Raw genomic sequence first — 16,454 nt, 5'->3', positions numbered from 1 at the left:
GATTTCCAACTTCCCTTGTGAAATCAGAAGACTGGAAACACCACCCCCTGTTACCTCCATTCTGAAAGGCACAGATCCACCATGGTGAGCAGCGGCTGCTCTGTCTAGATTGGGTTAATCATGACTTTGCCTGCCAGCCCTGCAGTTGTCACAGCTTATAGTTTCTGGTCCAGATCATTTCATGGCTTGCTTGAGTGGAATTGTGGTTGATCAACTAAAATGTACCCATCATCCTTCTCTTACATTCTCATATAAGAGCTAAATAATATAATTCAGATTCTTATGTAGCAACTAAAAAATCTATTTTCAATCCTTGCTAACATCTATCAGTAACAGACACTACATTAATACATTGCCCTCTAAAATGGATTACTGGCTGGGATGCTGCTCACTAGCTCCAACACCTTGAACAAATCTCTTCTCTGGGCCTCATCCATAAAATGGGTTACCTGACCAGACACTCTGACTTCCCATCCAGGGCCAATGCTCCACTGCTCCCTGTCTCTATGGGTGCCAAGAGGCAGAGTTAGGAAGCCAATGATGCTGAAGCTGGAGGCCCCTCACTTGCCTGACAGCCACATATTTGCAAAATTTACAGACATACAAATATTTAATCACAGCTGGTTAAGAACCCTGTTTCTTTCCACTCTTTCTAATGCAAGGTCTTGTTTTGTGTTTCATGTTCTTTTCTTTAAAGAAAATCCTCCCGATGGTATAAATATCAAAACTTACAGAGGCTGGATCTATCCCAGTCCTATAGAGATAGTTGTCAGAACTATGGCATCAGGCTGGAGATTTGTCTCTGAGAAGTGTGTACAAAGCATCAGGTGCTTCCTTGGGAATGAATGAATTTTCTTAGGACCTACAGAATGGAAACACTTGATTTTCTTCCAGGATTCAATTTAACACCACTTTTTCAGGACTTCTCTGAATCCCTAACACTTCATATTCATTGCTTGTTTAACAGCTAGAAGCTTTGTAAGAACATGGATTATGTCTTTTCTAGTCACTGTCCCCGGCACGTAGTAAACACTCAAGAAATGTTGCCAAATTTATGAATGACTTTATTTATGAAGAGATTTTTCATTTGTATATACTCCATCTTTTTCCATGAAAAAGTTGAGACTTTGTACCTACCCTAAACCAGGCACTAAAACTTACAAGCTAATTTAGGAAGGCATTAAAACTGTGTTATCAGTTGATGTGAACGAAAAGATTATATGGCCAGCGCCGTGGCTCACTTGGCTAATCCTCCGCCTGCAGCACCGGCACCCCAGGTTCTCTCCTGGTTGCTCCTCTTCCTGTCCAGCTCGCTGCTGTGGCCCGAGTGTGCAGTGGAGGATGGCCCAAGTGCTTGGGCCCTGCACCCGCATGGAAGACCAGGAGGAAACACCTGGCTCCTGGCTTCAGATCAGCGCAGCGCACCGGCTGTAGCAACCATTTTGGGGGTGAACCAATGGAAAAACAAAGACCTTTTTCTCTGTCTCTCTGTCTCTCTTACTATTTAACTCTGCCTGTCAAAAAAAAAAAAAAAAAAAGATTATGAAGGCTTCCTGCCATGGTGAATACTGACCCAATGTTGGAAATGTAAGCTGAAATTAAACTATGGAGGGATGGCCAATGCTAAGACCGTGTGAAACAGTTCTCTCCTTCAATACACTATATTTGAACCAGAGTTCAAACTTTAAAGACCCTTCTGGGTCCTTTCCTTCCATAATTGTTGACCAATAAGTTCTCCATTGGACCACCTTGACAAATAATAAAATGCCAAAGTGCTGGAGGAAAGAGAATTCTGTGCACATGGTATGGATACTAATCAGGAAAAAAAATTAGTCATCTGAGTAAAGAACAGGCAACTCCTTGCTCCATGGGCCGCCCATCTTGACCTAAGTCACAAAGGCACAGGTGGTGTTGGGTAGAGGGTGGGGCTGCACGTGTGGCACGCCACCACATGTTCTCATTTTCCTCAAGCTCTAAGGGTGCTCTGTTCCTTGAATCCCCAGTTTCACTCCAGATAATGAGGAAAAGTATTGGCCTGACCTCATCCTTTTATTTTTTATCCTCTCCTGGCTTGAGCTTTCATTAATTTTCATTTCTCATCAAGAGAAAAATCAAGAAGTGAGAATTAAACACCTCCTGTTTTATTATCCTTCTGTAAATGGGAAGTTGGGAGTCATGGGGCTGGAACTGGATGAAGAGCCCAGCCTACCCGTGAGCTGTGGAGGCATCCCTGGGCAGCATGCAGGGGCCACACCCCTCCTTCTGGAGGGCCAAGGGAGCAATCAATGTCCAGAAATGCTTTGTTTGCTTGTTAACTTATTTACTTGAGAAGTACAAAGCCAGAGGACAGAGAGAATGCTCCCATCTGCTAGTTTACTCCCCAAATATCCACAATGGCTCTCTGACTGGGACCAACGGTAGGGACCAGGAACTCAATCCAGGTCTCCCACATGGATGGCAGGAACTCATTCACTTCAGTCATCATCACTGCAACCCAGGTCTCTATTAGCAGGAAACTAAAATCAGAAGCCAGAGCCAAGTATTGAACCCAGGCACTCCGATATGGGACATGGGCACCTTAAGCAGTCAGTGTCCGAACTGCTAGACTACATGCCCTTCCCCAGAAATACTCCAAGTCTCTACATTTAGGACTCAGTTTTATAAAACCAGGGACCTTCCCCAAGAAGAGACAGTAGGCCTCAAATCTCATTAGATTTTTTCCTCTATTCAAGCATTGGGGTTGGGTTTGCACTGACCTTTCAAAACTATTCTCATCATTCAATTACACGTCTATTCCAATGACACCATCTTGCAGGTGTATAGGCTGTATCCACCACCCATTTATTATGGGGAAGTCTCCCTCCTAGACACAAAAAGGCAATAAACTCACATTGGGGTTCACCCTTCCTAGACTCCACTCCAGAGGAGCAGTGCCCCACAGAGTGTCAGAGCTCAGCCCTGCAGACAAAAGGGACTGGTTTTATTTGTGATTTTCTGAATCAGTAGTTGTGACTTTGGGCAAGATGCTGAAGTCACTCTCATTTTCCTCATCTATAAAATGGGAATACTACAGAACCTACAGTACCTACCCCTCACAAGAGACTAGGGCTTAAATATGCTAATAGGTGTTTAATAGGACCTAGGAAAAAATAAATATTCAATAAAGAAAAGGTAGCATATATACATGATGGAATTTTATTCAGTGATTTTTAAAAAGAATGAAATCCTGTTATTTGTAGCAATACAGATGGAACTGGAGGACATCATAATTATAATTACAATAAGAATGATAAGCCAGGCATAGAAAGAAAAATGCTGCCTGTTTCACTCCTATGTGGAATTTAAAGCTTTGATTTCATAGAAATAGACAGTAGAATAGTGACTAGTAGGGCTAGAAAGGGTAGGGGGAGCAGGAATGGAGGGAGGCTGTTAGAAGGAGTAATTTCTAATATTCTACAGCACAGTACAGTGACTACGAGTCATAGCCATTTATTACATTTTTTATAAATAACAAGAGAGAAGTTCAAAGACTCCCAACACAAAGAGAGGATAAATGTGTAAGGAGATAAGGCTAATTACCCTGATATGATCATTTCACATTGTCTACATGTATTGAATTATCACACTGTATCCCACAAACACTTGCAATTATTATATGTCAGTAAAATGGAGACATTACAGGCGGTAACATGGTTTGGGGGAGAATAGTCATGCCCATGATTACAGGAGTTCAACTGTGTCACCTCAATAATCTGAAGCTTGCACGGGCCAGACTGCCTGAAGGAGTAAGCAGGAGAACCGTGAGGAGATTAAAATCCCTGCAGGGAGATAAGTAGTATTCAAAGAATTCTTTTCACTGTCCCTCTGATCCTTCAACTTGTTCCTTCATACTTTGATTAGTGGGTCTCTTTGGTGATAAATATATACCTCTTTTTTTCACATGCTAAGAAAATGTCTTGAGACTCTCAAATCGAAAGAAATTTTGGTTATGTTAATAAAGTGTCCAATAAACAGAAAACAATTAAGGATTCTAGGATAAAGCACTATAGAATCCATCAGCAGCAAAATGTTTCCATCAAAGTGATGGTCTGGATGACCTTTGACTTTGCAATGATGTTTCTTCCATGAGTTCAGCCAATCAGACTCCGATATTGACAGTCAAATAGAACTCACTGACTTTAATTATTTTCTTAATCTTAATTATTCAGGTGCATCTTCCCGAAATGTGAAATCACTTATAGAAAGGTAAGTACAAGATGAATATAAGAAGTTGATTTCTCATTTTAAAAAAAGGAATAAGAGCTCTCTGTTTTTGCCCCGTAACCATTTTTCAAAAGATTTATTTTATCTGAAGGACAGAGTTACAGAGAGAGAGAGAGGGAGAGGGGGGTAGGGGGGTAGGGGGAGAGGGAGGAGGGGTCTTCTATGCACAGGTTCACTCCTCAAATGGCCATAATGGCCAGGACTGGGCCAAGCCAAAGCCAGGAGCCAGGAAGTTAATCCAGGTCTCCCACATGGGTGCAGGGGCCCAAGCACTTGGGCCATCTTTCACTGCTTTCCCAGAATCATTAGCAGGGAGCTGGACTGGAAGTGGGGCAGCAGGGACTCAAACTGGTGCCCATATGGGATGCCGGCACTGCAGGCGGCAGCTTAACCTGTTACTTACAATGCCGGTCCCCTCATAACCATTTTGAATGAGCATCAATATAGCTTGTTAGTCACTATCCAACAATGGGAGATACTTTCTGGGCCATTGAGCATGGTAAGCAACCAATTTGTGTGGTCCTCAGAGAAGGATTATAAAAATGCAAAGTGGGTAAAACTTCGGTCTGACAAAAGTAACTGAGAAGATAGAAGGTTGTGCCATGTGCCTGCTTTATGAATAAGAAGACATTTTTGTGCTCATGTGGGGCTGAAAATTCAAAAGCAAGGCTCTCGTTCCCCTGAATGGAAGGCTCAGGAAGCTTTTGCCTTTTCAAACCTGACTACAGGTCCACAGCTGTCAGGATGTTCTACAAATCTGGACATAAGTGAGCCAGATTGCTCCCCTATGCTCACTCATGACAGACGCTATGAAAGAGACCAAGAAGTTAGAGGAGTGTTTCTTTCCCAGGACTTCAGTCAGCTCTTTGCAGTTCTATGTGTTTATCTGGCCTTTCCCTAATGGGGCAGTGGATTATGGATTACAGAGAAGAGGAAAAGGATAATGGGCACGGTGATTGGCTATCCTAGAACAACAACAACAAAAATGTAGCAAAATGTTTGTCATATGAAGTTTTTAATCCCACAGGCCCTGCCTGTGTTGCTGTTTACAAAGCTAGTATCTTACATTCAGATTTCCCCTACGACTTCTCAGCCTGTCTAGGAACCAGCTGTTGGACCACCCAGCCATCGTCATATACGCTATGATTGGAAATGATGTCTGCAATGGGTGAGTTTTGAGAAAGAAGATTTTAAGAATTCTTTGGCACTAGGTTTTTCCCCTCAACCCTTGCCCTCTCCACACCAACCACACTCCACTACAGTGGTCTGCTATTGACCTGAACTTCTCTATCTTAGAAGAAAATCCCAAACACAGATGAAAGCCAATCGCCACCTAGAAAGCTGAAAGTCTCTCCTGAAATTACCAGATTGGTTAATTCTCAACTCCGACATCACAACGAATGGGTGTGCTGAGCAGTTGTGAGTTATACCCCAGGAAATGCGCTAGTACTAACCAAGGATCCAACATTGAAGATCATGACCTGTTAAATAAAATAAGGCAGGAACACAGTTCCCCTGTGATTATTCCTTTCTCACTCCTATTTGGATAGACTTCCTCCTATGGAAGAGATGGTGAAGATCTACAGCATTAGCAAACACACTGCATGGAACTAACTCACAACCAGTCCTGTTCATGACCATGGCCCATAGCAAGCAAACACTTTTACTAAGCTGCCGATATCAGGAGTGATTTCAAAATGCTGAATACCCTATTTTCTCTGCAATATTAGTTGGGCTTTATAAAAAAAAAAAATCCATGCGTATCCTTAAAAACACACTGTATACGTGACTGCCATCATTCATGTGATGACCTGTGATTGTGACCAAAACATGATAATGCAATAATATTAATCAATTACCACGACAACAATAATAATAAAAGGTAAGAAAGAATCTAGAGCACTTCTCCATAGCCACTCACACATTTTTGAAAATAGACAAGCAAGGCCAAGACAGGTGACACTACTTTGCCCGAGGTAGCAAAACTGATTAATGGCAGAGCTGGTCTCCGAACCACATGGTGCTGGAACCTGGCCCTACTGCTCACTGCCCACCCTTGGCTTCCCAAGCCTGTGCTAAAAATAAAGTCTGATGGTGTGAGAGTTTGTTTGCTCTCGCAGATAACTCAATAGAACTCTGCTAGTGAAGGAGTTGGAGACATCATCAGTGAAGTGAGATCAGGGCTGGACATACCACCCCAGTGGGGTGCTGATGTGTCCGACAGTACTTGGGACCCCTTAGGCTGGTTTGCTGCTCTCCCCAGAACCCCTAGTCAACAGAGGCTAGATGCTGGGGACCCAAGTCTTACATCTGTGATGAACCACCTGGGACTCTCCAGTAAATAATGATTATCTCCAGGCCTGCCATGAGCCAAGAAGAGTCAGGCCACTCTCTATATCATTTCATCCCCAAGCAGCCCTAAGATGTAAATGTGATTATCCTCACTTCACCGATGAGGAAACTGAGGTTCAGAAGGTCAAGGAACTTGCAGGTAATGCTATGGAGTGGCAAAGCTGAAAGTCAAACCAGGTTCTCCAGTGAAATTCCATGTTCTTTCTGCAGTTTGCACTGGCCTGGCCTTATTTGCTTTCTTTTACTCATTCACTTTTTAAAGTATATATTGAGCACTCCTGATGTGCCAAGCACCATGCTGCCCTTGAGATATAATGGCAAAGGGGCCACAGTCCCTGACTTCAGGAGGTTTTGAAGCAGATGGAAGGAGAAGCAATGAGCTGCATCCCTCAGTCCCACCATGAAATAGAGCAAACCCCTCTAGCCCCCAGACCACGTCCCCCTGGAGAACAGACAGCAAGCTGGACGTGCCAAGTCAAGGAGGTCTGCAGAAAATGGCTTTGACTCCCAAGGCCAAAATCCCCGAAACTGCTCTTTTCCAGCAAAACTGCTTACCCCAGAGGCCTCTCCTCCTGCTCTGTTCTGATTTTCCATTTTCCAAAGAGCCAAAGGGCAGGCAGACATCAGCCAGAGACCTGTGCCAGCCTCTCCCCCGCCAGGGATCTGGGCAGAGAAGCCACAAGCATTTGGGTGAAAGAATGGACTTGGCAGTGTGGGATGTCCCTGCAGTGCCCACTTTGTGATGTCCTGTGGAGGGGTTAGAAAAATACAGACAGATGGCAACTATACCTCCCCATCTGCCAGAAAGTCAAGGTGGAGTTGGTATCCCAAAATGAGCAAAGGGATTTCATAAAAAGCTCAAGCCAGCAAGGAGTTGCATAATACGTCTGCCCTGAAACACGTTTTAGAATACTTGCTTGACTTCTTTTTTTTTCCTTTAATGTTAGTTCTTACTGAAATAATGCAGCTGTAGGTTTCTTTCTCAGTTCTCCAAACACATGTAGCTTCCCAATAAGTATTGTTAATTCAATGAAGGGCATGATTGGAAGAGGAGATAGCTTTTAGTATCAGGAATTCAAGAAGAAAGGGAGTATGGATGCACCTACCTTTCTTCTTGGAACTCTACTCAGTTGGATCTAAGCTAACCCAGATTCCTTGGGCTTTTCCTATCACTGACTTTGAAGCTATGCAGAACAAGGATGCTCCTGAAAACAAGGCCAGTGTGGGTGAGCCACAGCAGCAGAAGCTTTGAGGGGTGAGGAGAGCAGTAGGGAAATGCAAATGATCTTACAGCATCAAATCACAAAGGACACAGACAATCCTTCCTAATATCCAATCATGTCACCGGCAAAGAAACACTGTAATAGCTGGAAAGGGGGTAGAACTATATAAGCATCTGGCACTAGTCACATACATTGACACAGTTCCTTTTGTTACAGTAGACATAGAAACGATAAATGGTACATTTTTTCTGCCAATGAACACAGTCAGGACTACCCTAAGCTGACTGTCCATGCAACCTATCAATCTAATCCCAATCATTATTTTTCTGCAATACCAGTGCTTCAGGCAGGTTATACCTAAAGCAGCTGACCCCTCGTTAAGAGGCAGCCAGCCAACAGCCTGACAGGCCACAGGTTCCTAGGAGGCTGGATTGTGGGGAAAAAATCCACACTATCCATTCAGATGGAAGGAAAACCAGCAGGGAAAGGAATGGACAGAACTCCCGCTGCTCCGAGGAATTCTCTCTTCCAGCCCCCAAGGCAGAGGTATGGGTGGCAATGGGAACGATAAGAATTTCCCAACCAGCCAATGTGTTCCAGGCCACACCTATATTCATCTACGCTAGGGGAGTGTAGGACCAGAGAGCCCCCTTCCCATGTCCAGCTGGTGTCAGATGCCTCCTGAAGGGAACTGGATGAGAACCCAGTGATGTGCTGGCAGCTGTCTGACACAAAGGAAAGGGCCCTCTTACCTGGAAGTTCAAAAGCATGAATACTACCTGTGCACAAAGTCTGACATCATGACAGCGTAGGCTGTGGGAAGCTGGTTTCTGTAGAAGCTACTTGCTTCTTCCTTAAGAAGGTGGGAGCCTTGGTCTGGCATCAGCCAGGTGAAATGTGGCTGACAACTTGCCAGACTAAAGAAATGATCACAAGCAAGCAAATCTCTGCACCCAATCACTGAGGCTTATCTTGCATGGCAGGACACCATTCATTAGAGGGGCAGGTTTCCAAACCTCTCAAAATGCAGGCTGTTTATTTCCATCATGGAGCTGTGATCCTGACTCATGTGCTGGGGAACCAGCTTCTCCCTCATTCCTTTCCCTGGAGTAGCCACCACATCCCGACACAGGTGTTCAAATTTCTCCTCTGTAAGCTGTGCACTCCTCACCCCTCACCTATCTATCTCAGTGCTTGTGTTATGTGTGAGTAGGGGTACCAGGTCATTGGGGTTGGGGGGCAAACCCAGGACAAAGTGGACCTCACACCGTGCTTCAGATATCACAGTTGGAAAGGGTCAGAGACCTTATTTACCAAAACATCAGCACTCTTTTGGTCCCCAAAATGCTAGTACTAAAGCCCCCCTAAAAAACTACCATGGGTGAAATAGTACAGAGACCAAATTGCATAGAGAATTTTTCAAGGACAGAGGTCAGAAGGCACCTTTTGCTCTCTGCCTGAACTAAGAATTGGTTGATTTTGCTGTGTGTTAGAAGATTTAACTGACAGTGCACATGTATAAACCCTGTAGCCATAAAAGATGGAACAAACGTATCTGGGTGAGAACGTTCCTTCAGCAATACCAGGGCTTCCATTTGGTTCCCCTTAGCACATAGCTGTTTGATTATGCTTGCTTCATTTCTGGGTGACCTTCTGTAACTACTACACAAATTATCTCAGATTCTTTGCTTATCACCAGGCTCTGTCACTAATCAAAATACTAATCATTAAAGAAGGAATTTGGGAGACTTTGCCCTGTCTTAATTCAGCTTACCTTTAGATGGTTAGAGAGCAGGCCCTCAGCATAATTGTTTTGTGCCAAAGTGATCTTGCATCAGCAGAAGAAAAAAACAACAGAAGGCAGCAAGGCAAGTTAACAAGGAGTGTGCGCCAGGGTGTGCTGGCTTTGCCATCCACAGAAGATGAAATTCAGACACCCAACTTGCCTTCCATTTCACCCTTGTTGATGCACCCCACACTCGGTGGTTATAAAACTTGGCTGCTCTGGGCAGGTTCTCGTGGTCCAGATAAATCCACACAGCAGCCTGGACCCCTTGTGCAAACTGGGACCCTTCTGGGGCCGCTTCTGTGCATATGAATCAGGCCAACGACCCTGCCCACCCTTCTCCCCCAGGTGGGGGTGCTTCCCTAGTCTGGATTCCTTGTGCCTGCTCTTCATGCAGGTGAGGGATTATCGTTCAAAAAGAAGTATCATTCTTCATCACGACATGAATCTAATCATGTGCTTCTACATGCTTAGGTTTTGTAAAATCATACAATTGTCTTTTCTACCTTAAGAAAGTCTAAGCACAGCACCCACAGCTAACACCCTCCTGGCTACCCCAGAAGAGCAGACTCACCCACATTTCCCTCTGTGTGAGTACAGCCTGCTGGTTCCATAGTGCGCTGTGTGATCCTCACATCTACAGTCAGCCTAGCACCTCTGGATAACAATTTGGGAGGCGATTTTATTTGTCACAGTGAAATAGGTGGAAGGGCAACCTTTGCAATGTTTTCTGCCCCTCTCAGTGAAACTTAGCCTGATTTCTCCCCTCAATTTAGAAAGGAGAATAAGAATATGGGACTTGGTTTTATTTGTATTATTTCTCTTATACAAAATAGCATTTATTGTGAAAAACTCAAGCAATACAAGGTAGTACTGAAGCATTAGGAAGTGAAAGTTTCCCCTTAATTATTCTCTCCCACCTCCTACCACCACCACCTCCAAGCATAGGAGTTTGACATATTTGGATCTGGGTTTTTACTGTGAAAATTCTAACTTACAGATTTATAAATATTCATCAAAATGAAATCATTTGTGTGCACTGCACTGAAATTTGTTCTTTGTAGTCAACAATATTTTTATTTGTTAATACATATAGATTAGTTCTTTTTTCAGATATTATTGAGGTGAAATTAACCATTCACAAGTGAACAAGTCAGTGGCATTTCATAGATTCACAATGTTGTGTAACATTATGTTGCACATTATGTGCAACATTGCAACTCTATCCAGTTATTTCATTCTTTATAATGGCTATAAGGTTCTATTGCATGGATGAACCATAATTTAGGTATCTAGCCTTTTTAGCTTTCTCCAGCCTTACAGTATTCCAAGAAATATTGTAATGTTTATATTTTACACATTTGTGTGCAAATGTGCACATGTGAAAATGTTACTACAGGATAACTTTTGCACATTTGTGAAAATATTACTATAGGATAACTTCCGGCAAGTGAAATTCCAAAGTCAAAAGTTAATCCAACTTTAAATTTTGATTCTTTTTTTTAATGTCCCTCTCTAAGAAGGCAGTGTCCATGTAGGCGCTCCCTTGGAAGTGAGAATAGTGGATGTTCTTGGAGACTTTGCCTGTCCCCTCTTTCTATGTCAGTTATGCCCTGAATCCAACCTCCGAGTGACAGATGCATTTCTCTGATTTGTAATCTATGTTAATCTTGCTAGACCTGCCATAACAAAGGACAGCAAACGGAGTCCCTTGAAAGAGCAGGAATGTATTTTCTTCCAGCTCTTGAGGCTGGAAGTCTTAAAACCAACATGTCTGCAAACTCTCAGGAAGTCCTTCCATGTCTCCTTCAGCTATTGTAGCTCCCAGCACTCCTCAGTGTTGCTGGCTTGTGGCAGTGTAACTCCAGTCTCTGCCTCCATCTTCATGTGGCTTCTTCCTTGTGTGTATTTATGTGCTCTCTCCTCTTCTAAAAGGACACCAGCCATTAGATTTAAGGCCAGAACTAATCCAGTATGGCCTCTTCTTAACTAACTAGATCTGCAAAAACCCTATTTTCAAACAATGTCATAATCTGAGAGACATTATTCAACCCAGTGCAGGAACATTAGGTAAATTTGGAATCTTAAAAGACTCAAAAAACAGCTCTATAACATTATTCCATTTTTGTTAACATCAGGCAATTTAAAGCCTATAGAACAGATAAAAACTATGGTGTCTTCTATATTCCACTGTCAAGTAGATGCCAGGTATTAGTATCCTAACTCAAATCTGACTTTATTCTTAAAGGGTATACAAAAGTCACCTGTGCAAGAAATGAGCCAAAACAGACATATATTAAAGCCAAAATTTATTTTAGCATCCTATTCACACCTTGCCTTTTAAACATAAAAATAAATAAATCTTAACATAAATTTCAATGAAATATTCCTAGTATTTTGTATATTCTGTACTTCTATTCTCTTCCAAACTCTTTAAAATAAATTCAATAAATGTCTGATTGAGGTTGAAGTTTTGCTACTTGCAGTTCATTTATGATTTCTGTCTTTTTCTTAAATGCTCTTATTTTGTCCTAATAACTACTTTAAGCTCACTCTTTGTGTTTTGCCAACTTTTATGAAATAAGAAGAGAAACATATAATCTAAAAATTCCAATATCCTCTATGTACATGCACTATTATATGGAGAAGGTACTAAGCAAACTAGAATTGTTTATTGGCAAATTTTTTTTTTTGACAGGCAGAGTGGACAGTGAGAGAGAGCGACAGAGAGAAAGGTCTTCCTTTTGCCGTTGGTTCACCCTCCACTGGCCGCCACGACCAGCGTGCTGCGGCCAGCGCACCGCGCTGATCCGAAGGCAGGAGCCAGGTACTTATCCTGGTCTCCCATGGGGTGCAAGGCCCAAATACTTGGGCCATCCTCCACTGCACTCCCGGGCCACAGCAGAGAGCTGGCCTGGAAGAGGGGCAACCGGGACAGAATCTGGTGCCCCGACCGGGACTAGAACCTGGTGTGCTGGCGCCGCAAGGCGGAGGATTAGCCTATTGAGCCACGGCGCCGGCCTATTGGCAAATATTATTGCAAGAGTATGACTGGAATAGTGCTCAGGAAATACATGAAACTCCAAATTCAGTGCAGAAACTGACGGTTAAAAAAGGCAAAATACATGTGAAAAGTTTAAAGACCAAGTCGTAGATCTCAGAGTACCAAATAAATCAAAAGCTATACCAGCAGAGCACTTGGCTCCACTAACTGTGTGTAAGCCAGGATGAGTGAGGCTATGCTACAGCAACAGACAGTCCCTAAAATCTTAGTAGCACAAAGCAACAAATGTTTGCTTCTCATTCCCACTACATGTCCATCAGAGACCATCACGGGTCTCTGTTCCAGGACTCAGAAAGGAGAAGCAGCTCTTTAGAGCACTGCCCATACCTATGGCAAAAAAAAAAAAAAAAAAAGAACAGCCCAAAGGCTCTCACACCACCAGACATCAGACGTCACTTCTGCCCACACCTCTCTTCCCAAAACCAGTCACATGGCCCACCCAACCAGAAGGGGATCAGGCATCGTAACTTTATTATATGTCACAAAGGAAAAAAGCCAAGAATATTTTGCAAAACAGTACCACCAATAACCACCATTGTATGTGTGTATGCATGTGTTTGCATGTACCAGTGTGTGCGGTGTATCTTGTATTTGCACACATGGGTACTTGCATTCGACTAAGATATTTTCTGTTTCTTCCACCAGCAGGAAGACTGACCCAGTCTCAGCAATGACCACTCCTGAGCAATTGTACACCAACGTCCTGAAGATGCTGGAAGCTCTGAATTCCCACCTGCCCACCGGCAGTCATGTTATCTTGTATGGCTTAGCACATGGGGCCTTTCTCTGGGATACTCTGCACAGCAGATATCATCCTCTCGGTATCAGTTTGAAAATCCTTTTACTCTTTAACTATACCAAAGTATATAAGCTCAAACTATATCGGAATATGCCATAAATGCTATCACAGAACATGGGTCAGGCCTCATCAAGGGAAATGCTTCCAGGTGAAGCCTCCAAAGGTCATTCTCCAAAGGTAGACAGCGTCCAATGCAAAGTTCATCCAAATGATGAACTAGGACGATGGAAAGGTAGGAGTCTCAATCAGGAAACCCCTTTACCAACAGGAGAAATGTAAAAATTAGCTGAACAAGCCCAAACAGCTGACCCGAAGTCCTGAGTCCAAGGAAGGCATTTGTGTGAGTACCCCCTGGCCTCCAGTTAGAATTCTGGAGAACACAGTCGCCCAGGCTGCTCTCTCTCTCTCTCTCTCTCTCTCTCTCTCTGCTTCTTCACTTCTGGGGGTTCCTGGTTCATAAAGGCTTTAAAGTTCCCCCAAGAAGCTTCCAATGGCAGCTCTTACATCCCAGACACTGCACAAATAATGTGGACATGGTAGCCACTCACACTATGAAGGGCCTCCATGTTGATCCTTAAAACGACCCTCTGAGATAGATGTTTTCCCTAATTCCCCCTTTCCAAAGACAACACTATGGCTCAGAAAGGTTAGGTAGTTTGCCAAGTGTTGCAGAGCTCATCATATGTAAGCGGACTTCACAAAGTTCTGTTAAATGAATATTATGAAGAATCAGGCATAGACTTCAATTTTTTGTAACAGACTAAGTGTATTTTAATTCCACTTTCCACAAACTTTTTAAAGTACTCTTGTATGTAAACTGAGTGTAGCTGGACTCTGGTTTCCCTATTCTGGGGTGGGTGCCTGGAGAATGCCCTTTTATAAGCTATTAACTAAGTGCCCACTGTGTGCCAGTCACTGTCCTAGGCACTGTGTAACCAGCAGTGAACACAACCATCTTAAATTCTATCCACATAAGGCTTCTATGCCTGAGGCAGAAGGACTCTGAAAGTATATCAGAGGTTGCAAGGGTCGCAGGAGGGAAGACGGAGAACAGGGGCCTCAGTCCTCTCCCTTCAAGGAGAGCCCGGGAGCCTTAGCCTTAGCCCCATGTTGCTGGCACCTGCACCAGTAGATCATGAAGGAGGGACTCCCTTCCCTGCTATACCATATAGAGACCTAACCACGATAACCCATACTGAAGGTCCAAGCTCTAGCTTCTGAATCAGGAGAACGAGACAAAGGGGAAGACCTGACCCTGATCCATTAATGTCCTCCTGGGAAGCTGGGATCGGAGAGCGTGAGTTCACGCTTGTGGCCATCCAGAGCTTTCCCTTGCATATTTAACTTCTCTGTGTGTATCTCTTCAGTTTCCCTTTGTCTTCCTCCAGCAGTCCAAGTTTATACCAACCCCTCTACCTTCTCCCTCAGGAAACATCACCCCTCCCCATATGGGGAAAAAAAGCAGGAGTCCTTTAACCAGCCCCCAGAGGTCCCTACTCTCTTCACGAGGGGAAAATGATAGATATCCACGTTCGCCCCCCACACACACACCAGTGAAAAAGAAGCCATTTCCTCGTCACTGAATAATCACAAAGATTATTTCCAATCAGATTCCTCCCGCTCACAGAACCTTGATCATGACCTTCAGAAACCATGTGATTGCACACAGTGGGGCTCACTCCACTCTGCGGTGCACAGTACGCATCTAGGACAAGCACTTTGGCTAAGAACGTCTCTTTGAGCCATGGGATGTAAAGTTCATAGTTCTCCCGACAGATTATTTGAGATTACTGAATTTTTCCCATGCTGAGAAATGCTTGGGGAGCAGTAGTTTGGGGTAGAGGAAGAGTGCTCCCAATTTACTCCATCACACCAACCCTGACTTGGTTTTTCTGATTTCAAACGCCATTTCTTTCAGTGAAATCTAGTTAGACCCCAACAAATTCATATGCATATTCCACACAATTCAACCGATATAACTGCACTATGTGATAATGACTACATGCAATTCAGAATTAAAGGAAGGAGAAAAGGTAACTGGGGATTCATCAGCAACCGACACACCCCCACCTGTTATCACAACTAGGGGTGAGGGTGCTGCTACCATCTAGTGGGCAGAGGCCAGGGATGTTGCTAAGAATCCTACAGTGCACAGGATGGCCCCACAACTGAGAACATCAATAGTGCCAAGGCTGGGAACTTAGCCGTAGGCTTCACCTTGCCCTCTTCAAGGGCCCCTATCCAGCACTAGAATTCCACAGCACAAAAGGGGAAGAAAGAGGGGTGGAACAAGTTTGTTCCATATAAATGACCCTAATTTTGAAAAAAAAAAATCCCATTAGGGAGACGACCGAAATCATCTAAAATTTGTTTAATATTTTTAGGTATTCACATCCCAAATTATCCCTGCTGCCTGGTTGCCATGGTAAATAAATTATCCACGTTACAGTGAAGCCTCAGGGTCCTTCCTAGAAAGATTGGGAAGTAGGCGAGACTTACCCAGCTCCAACAATCCTCCTTCTGCAGGGTTCATAATTCACAGATGATGAGAGGCTAGCAGATGGGGCTAAGGCCTTCATGCTGCCTCTTCTCCACTGCTCCCCTCCAAACCCAATCTTTGGATCTTCATTCCCACTGGATACTCACCAGCCACAAAGCAAATTTAATGCTGGAGCCTCCAGGTTTGGTTGCTCACCCTCAGTTACAGTACAACTCATCTTATACAACAGCCTAATGTTGGAGTTGGATTCCCAGGACACTCTGTTAGGGACTGTGTGAGATAAGGAGAAGGAGGAGGAAGAGGGGGAACAGAGGAAGAAGGGATGGGGGGGGAGAAAGGATGTTCTACCCATTTCATAGCTGAACCTAGAGACCTGGTGATGAGCATCCCTAGACCTGGCTGCCTCCCCCTGCTAAGGATTAGGAAAGAGTTCAGGCAGCGGGGGCCGGGGGGGGGAAGCCCTGGGC

At 43.9% G+C, this 16,454-nt stretch overlaps 1 protein-coding gene and 1 long non-coding RNA gene across 4 annotated transcripts in view; one reads left to right on the top strand and one right to left on the bottom strand.

Moving 5' to 3' along the window:
* Positions 1–16,454, top strand: part of AOAH (acyloxyacyl hydrolase) — a 190,973-nt gene that overhangs the window by 150,042 nt on the left and 24,477 nt on the right. For 2 of the 3 annotated variants that reach the window (XM_051852733.2, NM_001082025.1), the window contains 3 exon segments: positions 4,209–4,245; positions 5,357–5,431; positions 13,334–13,509. In XM_051852733.2, coding sequence (XP_051708693.2) covers positions 4,209–4,245; positions 5,357–5,431; positions 13,334–13,509 — 288 coding nt within the window. 3 annotated transcript variants of the gene reach the window in all.
* Positions 1–16,454, bottom strand: part of LOC127492612 (uncharacterized) — a 106,924-nt gene that overhangs the window by 86,056 nt on the left and 4,414 nt on the right. The gene's annotated exons all lie outside the window — the stretch shown is intronic.

This window comes from Oryctolagus cuniculus, chromosome 16 (genome assembly GCF_964237555.1).
Source record: "Oryctolagus cuniculus chromosome 16, mOryCun1.1, whole genome shotgun sequence".
Lineage (NCBI taxonomy): Eukaryota > Metazoa > Chordata > Mammalia > Lagomorpha > Leporidae > Oryctolagus > Oryctolagus cuniculus.
Note: the sequence above shows the minus strand (reverse complement) of the source record. Positions and strands in the feature narration are given on the sequence as shown.